Source organism: Telmatherina bonti (genome assembly GCF_933228915.1).
Source record: "Telmatherina bonti genome assembly, chromosome: 16".
Lineage (NCBI taxonomy): Eukaryota > Metazoa > Chordata > Actinopteri > Atheriniformes > Telmatherinidae > Telmatherina > Telmatherina bonti.
Genome location: NC_136614.1, coordinates 23215621 through 23224666, shown reverse-complemented (window position 1 = coordinate 23224666; position 9046 = coordinate 23215621). Strand labels below are relative to the sequence as shown.

General features: G+C 41.9%; 1 protein-coding gene across 1 annotated transcript; it reads right to left on the bottom strand.

Moving 5' to 3' along the window:
- Positions 1-603: 603 nt before the first annotated feature.
- myb (v-myb avian myeloblastosis viral oncogene homolog) lies at positions 604-7584 on the bottom strand (the record flags this gene model as incomplete). The annotated part of the gene is made up of 15 exons (XM_079255123.1): positions 604-720; positions 826-909; positions 1021-1131; positions 1296-1391; positions 1497-1611; positions 1693-1808; positions 2344-2613; positions 3097-3201; positions 3294-3359; positions 3445-3673; positions 4063-4283; positions 5015-5107; positions 5282-5353; positions 5534-5651; positions 7562-7584. 15 exons carry the CDS (start codon positions 7582-7584, stop codon positions 604-606), a joined length of 1836 nt encoding a protein of 611 aa, XP_079111249.1.
- Positions 7585-9046: the final 1462 nt, after the last annotated feature.

Below are 9046 nucleotides of genomic sequence, written 5' to 3'. Positions count from 1 at the left end.
ACATGAGGCAACAAAGACCAAACCCTTAAAATTCTCAGTAGACCAATGCAGCCATTTTGAAAAAAAAAAAATTAAATGAAATAAATCATGGATGAAATACAGAGGTCAGTTCTGAAATTAATATTATGCCTTTGGATATATGATAATGCTACTAGGGCTTAAATACTTATAATTACAACACTGCTCCATTGGCCAATTGTAAAACAACAATAAATTCATAGTTAAAAAAAAAGAAAAAAAAAAAGAGAGAAAACAAATAAATTAATCAACTTGTTCTTATATTAATATCAAAATTTGTAACTAATAATACAGCCCAATGCAAACATGTTCACCGTTTCCCATTTATAATACAACAATGATCATAATACAAAATCAAACCAAAAGAGCTAGGATGTGTATGTATAAAAACCCAAATCAAATTCTATTCAAAGGAAAGAAAACAAAAGTTTAGTCTTTGGTTGGTTGAAATCCAACAAGTTTGAGTGTAAAAACACCAGCGGCGTGAAGCCTCTCCCAACTGTTGTACCACAACAAATATGAACCCCACAACACCGTGTCCAGTGCAGGGAGTGTTGATGATCCCAGATCAACATTCATCTCGGTCTATATCACCAGTGTCCTGGTAGGGTAAGTGTTGATGTACTTGTGGCTCTGCTCTGAGCCCAAAATGTGCTCCTCTGTTTTCCCACAGGTCACCTGCTCCCAGGAACTGAGTTGCTGCTGGTAAAACAGGAGATGAATGATAAGTTTTAATAGGAAGCGTGCAACACAAAGTATCTCATCATTTTCATGCATGCACATACATAAATGCATACATGCACACACCTGTAGTGGGCTGTTGATGCCTCTGTGAGGAACATGGTAGGGTTTGTGTCCCTCTTCATTGAGTAATGAGCTGGTAAGAAGATCCTAAATGGAAAAAAAAATCCTTTCAGTCCAAGTGAAATAAATTAAAAGTTCTAATCGGTAAATTAAGGAGAGATTTAAGGTTGACATTAACGTTTAAACTAGTGAGCTCACAGGTGGACTTACAGGTACTTCCTGTGCAGGGCCATTAGGGGAGAAGAGCTGTGTGTTGAGTTCTTGTCCCTCCCATTGCATGCATGGACTCCTCTCACATGGGGACTCAACCTTAGACCCAAAACAGATATTGATCACTACTGTACATGTCTGAAGTTAATGCAGGAAAGTTTGCCTTTACTTTCACAGCATACACTTGAAAACTCCTTATATCAGTCACACATTGGTCTGTATGCTTCTGACATGCATTTATGGGTATAGTGTCTGAAAAGTACCTCTTGTTTGATCTTTTTAAGTGGAGGCTGATCAATGGCACACTCCATAGGTTCCTGCTTGATGGGTTCAACCATCTGTTGATCCAAGGTGGTGTTCTGGAAGACAAAACTTTCCCAGTTAATCCCAAGGATGCCACAGCAATACACAACAGTAGATAATGTGACATATTTAAGATGCAGGCTCTGTTTAAGTTCTCTCACCATTGGTTTTAGAGATCCATATTTGGTCTCCTGAAGGGCCAGAGTTGATCTGAAAGGAGTGGGAGTACGAGGAGTCGACTCTTGGATCATTATGCGAATGTTTGGAGTTCGGAACCTGGAATCAAGGCAGATGCTTGAAAAGCCTGGTATACAAAAGATCTGCTGTATAAACATGAGAAGAAGAAAAGTGACTCACATTTCGCTCTCTTTCTGGGACCTGATAGAGTGATCGATTAGGGGCTTGGAGTCCACAGGCGAGCTCATTTGTAAACTGTCATCAGAGTCATCTGGGCTCATTGATTGGTTGAGAAACTGAAAGAAACAGAAGGAAACAGATCAATCAGATGAGCCTGAAAGGTTGGGTTTCAGGCCGAAACAATCTGGCAGTGAAAGGAGCTGGAAATATTAAAATGGTGAGGAACTGGAAAAAAAAAAAAAAAAAAATCTGTGTTTTGAGAGGTAAACGACAGAAGAGTCACTTGTTCTAGATGATTGGTTGTTAACGTCAGAAGACAAACTAATGGCTGGATGGAGTCTGATCACACTCAGGTGCTTCAACTACCTGTGAGGGTGAAAAGGGGAGAAATCTGACTGCTGAAGGCTTGGGAGTTGAGCAGCTGAAAGCGACTCTTGAGCTCTGACTGGGACAGACCCTGCTCTCCACTACGGAGGGGCTCTGGGAAAAGGGCAGTAAAATATGGGTCATGGCCCACTACAGGGAAATGTCTAACTTTCAAGCTATCTTTTCAATCTTGGTACAGTTGTTCGAGGCACAGAGTAACAATATGCAGCAGAAAGAACAATCTAAGACCACTTTCTGCTTTTAATGGTAGAAACAGAAACTTACCGAATCAATGACGGAATCCATGAAGTCTGGGATTGTATTTGAGAAAGTTGGGCTGCTGTGATGGCTGCTGCTGCTGCTGCTGCTGCTGCTGCTGCTGCTACCATCACTGGTGTGGGCACGTGTTGCAGAGGCGCTCTCCTCAGGTAGGCAGCTCTGGTCGAGAGGCAAGGCTGGGGCGGCTGCCTGGTGGTGAGGTAAAGACATGGCCGCTCCATCTGAACCGCTGATGAAGGAGCTCTGGTTGGCCCAGCTTGGAAAGGGCAAATTCATCTGGTGTGAAAAAGAAAAAGAGAGTGAGAGCAGGAACTAAGTGTCAGAGTAATCGTGATAAATGAGAGGAAAATAAATGACAAAAAGAACTAAATGGAAGGCTGGCAGTGCGAGAAAGAAATTTAAAGCATTTTACAAATGAGAAAACAGAAAGAAAAGGAACTTTAAAGAAAAAGCAACAGTGTTGAGTAGTGGAGAGTTGCACAAGGGTCACACACACACACACACACACACACACACACACACACACACACACACACACACACACACACACACACACACACAGAAATGGTGATAAGGTCCTGTTTCATCACTTTTGCAGAAACAGACCCCCCAGATGTTTCCTCCTCCTTATTCACACAAACACACACATCCAACCACTGTCCTCAAAGGCTGGGTCAAAAACACTTGACACATAAATTGTGCTGTCACAATTTCCAATTTCAGCTCTTGCTTGAAGTCTGACACAGACGTAGCACTCACTGGTAGTGATGGCTGGCCTTTCAGCTCGTTTTCTGTTGACATGAGCAGAAGTTCGATCTCCTTCACCCTCTGTTCCTTCTCAGGGTCTTCCTCACTATAGTGTCTCTATAAAGAGAGCACAGGAGGAATAAATCAGCACCCTCCTGTCTTACAGAAAGTCACACGCCCAGTTTGTAACAATTGCTTAATCCTTTTACTTGTAAAGCAGCGGTTCCATGAGGGATGTTCAAGATGTTCAAATGTAAGGCCATTGGGAAAGGCACCTGTGTTTCAGAAACAAGTCCATATTAGTTATTAAATCTCTAGACAGAGTGTCACCTCGACGATTTCAGCGTGAAGCCTACTTACTCTGTGTGTGTCAGATATGTAAGGGTAGCTGAGAGGCGACAGAGGAGGCAGTTGTCCGTGATTCGGGGAGCCGTGGGGGAAGCTCATGATGTGATTGGTGGACTTGACATAACCATGCCTGATGGACAGTGAGGAGCTGCTGTTCTTTGATGTGTTCTGAAGGTAACCCTCTTGTTCCACCTTTCGCCTCATGGTGGAGTTCCAGTGGTTCTTTATGGCGTTGTCAGTCCTGCAAGTCACAAGTGAGACGTATAAACTTAGAGATTATTTATTGCAAAACACACCCACGACATCTTGACACTGGCGCTCAGCTGCATTATCGATACACGCAAACACATGCATGCACATGATAAGGTTATCAGAACAAAGCAATTGCAATAATCTTTCTATTATCTCTTTCTCCTGTCTTTCTACGCCAAATATTTTCTCTTTACACCCGCCTATACTGCACTCTGTTTCCACATCCCCATTTTCTCACTTTATTGTCATCCTGTCAGTGTCCTCCCCTCTCTTTCACCCTTTTTAACCACAGCATTGCGCAGCTAACCAGCAAAAAGTTCAGTGATTCATCTAGCTTCTCGTTTTCTTCTCGTCTGCCATCTTCACTCCCTGCCTCACCTGCCGGGGAGAAGCTTTGCGATTTCCGCCCAGCGATTTCCCAGTTTTTCGTGTGCCTGGTAGATGATTCTGTCCTCCTCCTCGGTCCATGAGGTCTTCTTAACCTCTGGGTTGAGGTGGTTGTGCCAGCGCTCCCGACACTGCTTGCCGATCCGTCCCTTCAGGTGTTTGGCGATCACTGACCAGCGCTTGGCTCCATACTTCTGGACCAGCTCGATCACCTGGACGATGCGAGTTTGAAGGGGAGAGGAAGAGGAAAGGCAAATGAGAAGGAAGAGGAAGGTTGAAAAGGAAGAGAAGTGGGTGGGGGAAGAGGGGCATGAGAAAAGGGGAAGAAAGGAGCAATAACATGGAGACGGAGAAGTGGAAGGATATAAATATACGACAAAGAGGTGGGAAGAAAAAAATACGTAAATAAAGTGTAAAAATCATACACACTGTCCCACTAAGGTTTTTCCTACCCTCCTGCCACACGACTTTCCACTATCTTTACTTTTCAACTAATGGAGGTGATTGAAGGCACCTGCTGGTGAGCAGTGAGGGAGTTTCCAGTGGAACATTAGCCACCCTGCTAATCATTACAGTGGCATCTGGGAGGAAATATAACTCTTTTGAATTTGCTTGATAAATATCCCACTGCTTGTAGAAGACCAAGAAAGTTTTAATTTGAGTAACAGCTGTTAAAACTGCAAAATAGCAGATGAGGAATTGCTTCAGAGTGGTTGCTTTAATCACACAGGAAAATAAAGTAGTTGTTTTTAGCCTCATGGTGTGTTTCCTGCCAGTGGAAACCAAATGTCTTACTTCAGACAGATTCCTACATTAGCAAAGCCGTATTTTTCTGCAAAGTGGTATCACCAATAGTTCTCCAAGAAGGGTTTTCATGATTCCAATAATATTGCAATGTATTAATTGTTTCCAAAATGACCAATAAAACACTGAGACGTCTTACCCTCTGGTCCTCCTCTTTGGTCCAAGGCCCTTTAATGAGTTCTGGGTTGAGAACTTTCTGCCATCTGTGCTGGCACTGCACATCGGTACGATTCTGGTTGGTTTACAAAACAGAGACACTTATGATCGACTTTTAATGTGAGGAGTAACTTACTCATGAAGATCAACATCTCTAAATATGACAACTTTGACACTCACTATGAAATAACTGAAATAATATTATATAGTTTCTTCAAACTTATTTTTCAATACTTCAAGATCTACTTACAGTTAAGAGACTTGCTATGAGTTTCCAGTCTTCTGATCCATGAAGCTCAACAAGTTTCTTCAGCTTCTCGTCCTGAAAAAAAGAAAAACACATTCATCAATGCAATGTACTTCACTCTATAAGATGAAGCCATGCAACAAACAGTACAATTTCCACATTCCTGTGGCCTGATTTTAGCTGAGATAACCTCTGTCATATGAACACTGCAGAATATTTCGTGCTCATCATTTGGACCAGTAATGGTGTGTGTACCTCTTCTCGCGTCCAGCGTGTTTTGCCAAGGTGACGTTTCCCTGTCTTGGCCAATGATCCATCATAGTCGTGCTCACACATCTCAGTCTCCTCATCATCCTCCTCACTACTGTAAACACTGCAGCCGCACAGAGAGAAAGCAATTGATTACATAGGTGAAGTCTGTGTGAAAAGTATAAGTGAGATTAGACAAATGTTAAAACAATATATGTCTACCTATTGCCGCCATGATCTCTGATCATATCTTTACAGAGTGCATAAAGAACTTGGCCTGCTCTTTAATTTATCAGGTGTCACAACAGGCAGAAAACCAGTCATTCTTGAATGTCTGGATGCAGGCTCTAAGCCAAGACACCCACAAGCAGAGTGAAAGAAAGAAAGATGGAGGAACAGCAGCTTGAAGGGAGGGAGGGAAAGGGGAGGGAGGAAAGGAGAAGGATGAACAGGTTCCAGTGTTTTTGGTTTCCACAGATACTGGGATTGGCACATGCATCATAATTTTGTGACCCTGGCAAGTTCAGACCTGCAGTGGTATTGTACACAGCACAGCCACGCACACACACAGAGACACGTACACACAGATACTAAATAGTATGTAAAGCAGGAAGAAGGTGGAAGCCAGGTACAGAGTAACAGGTGAACAGGAACCCCACTGTGTGTGTGTGTGTGTGTGTGTGTGTGTGTGTGTATGCGTGTTATTTACTGTGCATTATCTTCCTTATTTTTCCCTTCATTAGCTCAATGTGTGACTTGAATAACAGGAAATATCGTACTAGGAGGACAAGTACATAAAGCCTTGACAAGTGCACTAATTTTATGAAGAAAGCATAAAAACCATAACTGAGTCTAGATGTACAGATGTAACCATGAAAAATCTGCAAATATGTCAAAACAATACATAAAATAATAAAAGGAGAAGAGAGAGGCACAAAAATGAATGCAATCATTAATAATAGTTGAATTAAATATATACACTATAATTGCACTTGTCTTGTCCCTCTTACCACGCATGATGATAGTTTTGGTTCAACAGAACTCGTGTGGGATTTTTTTTTCAGGTTAACTATATGACACCATAAGAATAAACCAATAGCCGGCACTAAAAACCCGTCCGACACCGAAGGAAAACTTCACACACCTGCTTAGTATAACTGAAAATATATTTTCAAGTATAAGTACTGTCCATTGAACAAACATATAAATAAATAAAAACAAGGAAAGAAACAATGGAAAAACGTTTCCCAACACGGATGAAGCAAACAAAAATAAAACGCCGCTTCATCTGAAGACAAGTGCATGCACTGTAGAGGACGCTATGAAAGCGCTGTTTCCAAAGTAACACGGCGCTTCTCGCGTTCAGGCTCACAGATGCTGTAAAAACTATGCAAGTTTCAGAAAGTTGGGAATAAAATGACCTAAACGTGCTGGATTTGAGCAAGCAACGTGTTAAAAACGCTAAAAACGAAACCATCCGCGGTGTATCTCTAACTAACTGGACTGTGATCGGCAGTACGTAAATGTCTCTTATATCCTCAAAACCCCACATGAAATCCGTGTAATTTCCGAGTTTGCTCTTTACGTTTACACAAACACCATATTTTCTTTAACTCTGTAGTACGCCTATATAGTAACCTTATTGAAGAACGGTGTCCACGCGTGGTCTCGCTTAAAGCGTGGCGTTAATGCGCGCGCGTGAGTTTACGAGTCCTCTCACTGACAGCAGCGCGAGAAGCGCACATGCCAGATGACCACCACCTGTCATTGGCGCGAGCAAGACAACTACACCAGCATGCAGTTTACACTGCCAAGAGAACAAAACGGCTCACAAATCCGACAAAAAAGGCACAAAAAAGACATAATAAATGAGAAATAACAGGAGCGCTAATAAAGAAATGCATCTGCAAACACTCAACTACGAGCACTACCCCACAGAAATATTTTATAGTAGAAGAAGAAAGCCTTAACTACATATTCTTAAAAGGAATATGGAGAAAATTATGTCAAAGTAATGACTCTTTCTGAGTTTACCTGTTTCTCGGCCGCCGAGTCATGTTCCAGTGTGGACAGCCGCTTGCTGTAAGTTGCGCCGAGCGTGTACTTTCGCTATCTGCGCTGGGGTTGTTCTCCCGACGAAGACAGGTTGACATTAATTTAAACTGCAGCAGCCTCTGTGAGTGCTCCTCCTCCCTTTATTTCGCATCCCGGTTAATTTGGCGCTACTCAGTCATTTCGCTCGACTGCGCATGTCCCAAAACAGTATACTTCAAATACAGTCCGAGTTTTCCCGATAACAATTTGGAAATGTATAAATGGCAAATAAAGCTATTTTAACTGTTCTTAGATTAACATTAAATGAATATTCTTACATTAAACGGATTTTGACCGAAATTTATCCCGCGAAAACATCTTGTCGATATAATTTAATCGGTGAGAGACAGTTTATGAAGTCGAGAGTGAGGCTACTAAATTTCATGCCACAATACAAATTGACAGAACACTATACTTAAAGTGAAAGCACTTGAGTGGAGCGCGAGTGGGATAATAGCCGTGTTAAGAAAATGTTAAATTAGACCCTATTAGCCTACTGTAATATTATTTAGGGCATTGTGCTATTGCACAGCAAGTAGTGGTGTGTAATATTTACTCAATTTTAGTGAAGTGCTCACGTCCCTACACAGCGGTCTTGTCAAAGGCGCTCTTAGAGTGATCTTCCGCGCTAAACGCCTTATGAGATAAATGTTTTACTTGCTTAACCTCTCTCCGTGAAAAGAAGCAAACTCATGTATTTGGACCAACAATACGAATACCTCCGCATGCAAGGAAAGCGAAGTGAAGCCACCTGCTCGTGGATTGCCCACTGGTGTTCCAGATGTTTCCCTGTGATAAAACTCGCAACAAAACCTTGTCTTATCGTTCCGTGACAAAACGAGCTTTGTGTTCGCCTACATAAACACAGTTAAAGAAATCCAGTAGCAATAAAACTATATGTGGGAATTTATTGCACATATAACTCACAGATTAACCGCCTTTGAAGCGTACTGTCTTTATGTTTTCTGTAAATGTGAACTCAAAAGGAAACATGACAAATAATAATAATAATAACCTACATCACTATAAGAAGCAAGTAAGGCCTGTTTTTCAGCAGCCTTCATTGCACAATGAGGAATAAAAGCACACTCTTGCATAACTTCACCATTATTCTTCCCAAACATTTGCAAGCAGGATGGTATTTTGATTATTTTGTTTTGGTTGAATATTGTCCATTCTCCATGTGCCAGGGGGCCACCCCTCCTCAGCCATGCAAGAAAGAGGAGAAAGGGGGGGGTTAAGGCTTTATTTGTATAAATGTGTCTTCTCATTGTATTAGCTCCTCCATACGCGACCGTATTGTCCTGGTCACTTGTAATTACCATCACCACGGAGCGGCCTATTGTTCCATGGTAGTCTTAATAATAGTGGACTGATGAGGGGCTGCACACATGCGCGTGCGCATAATGTCAAAGAATTTCACAA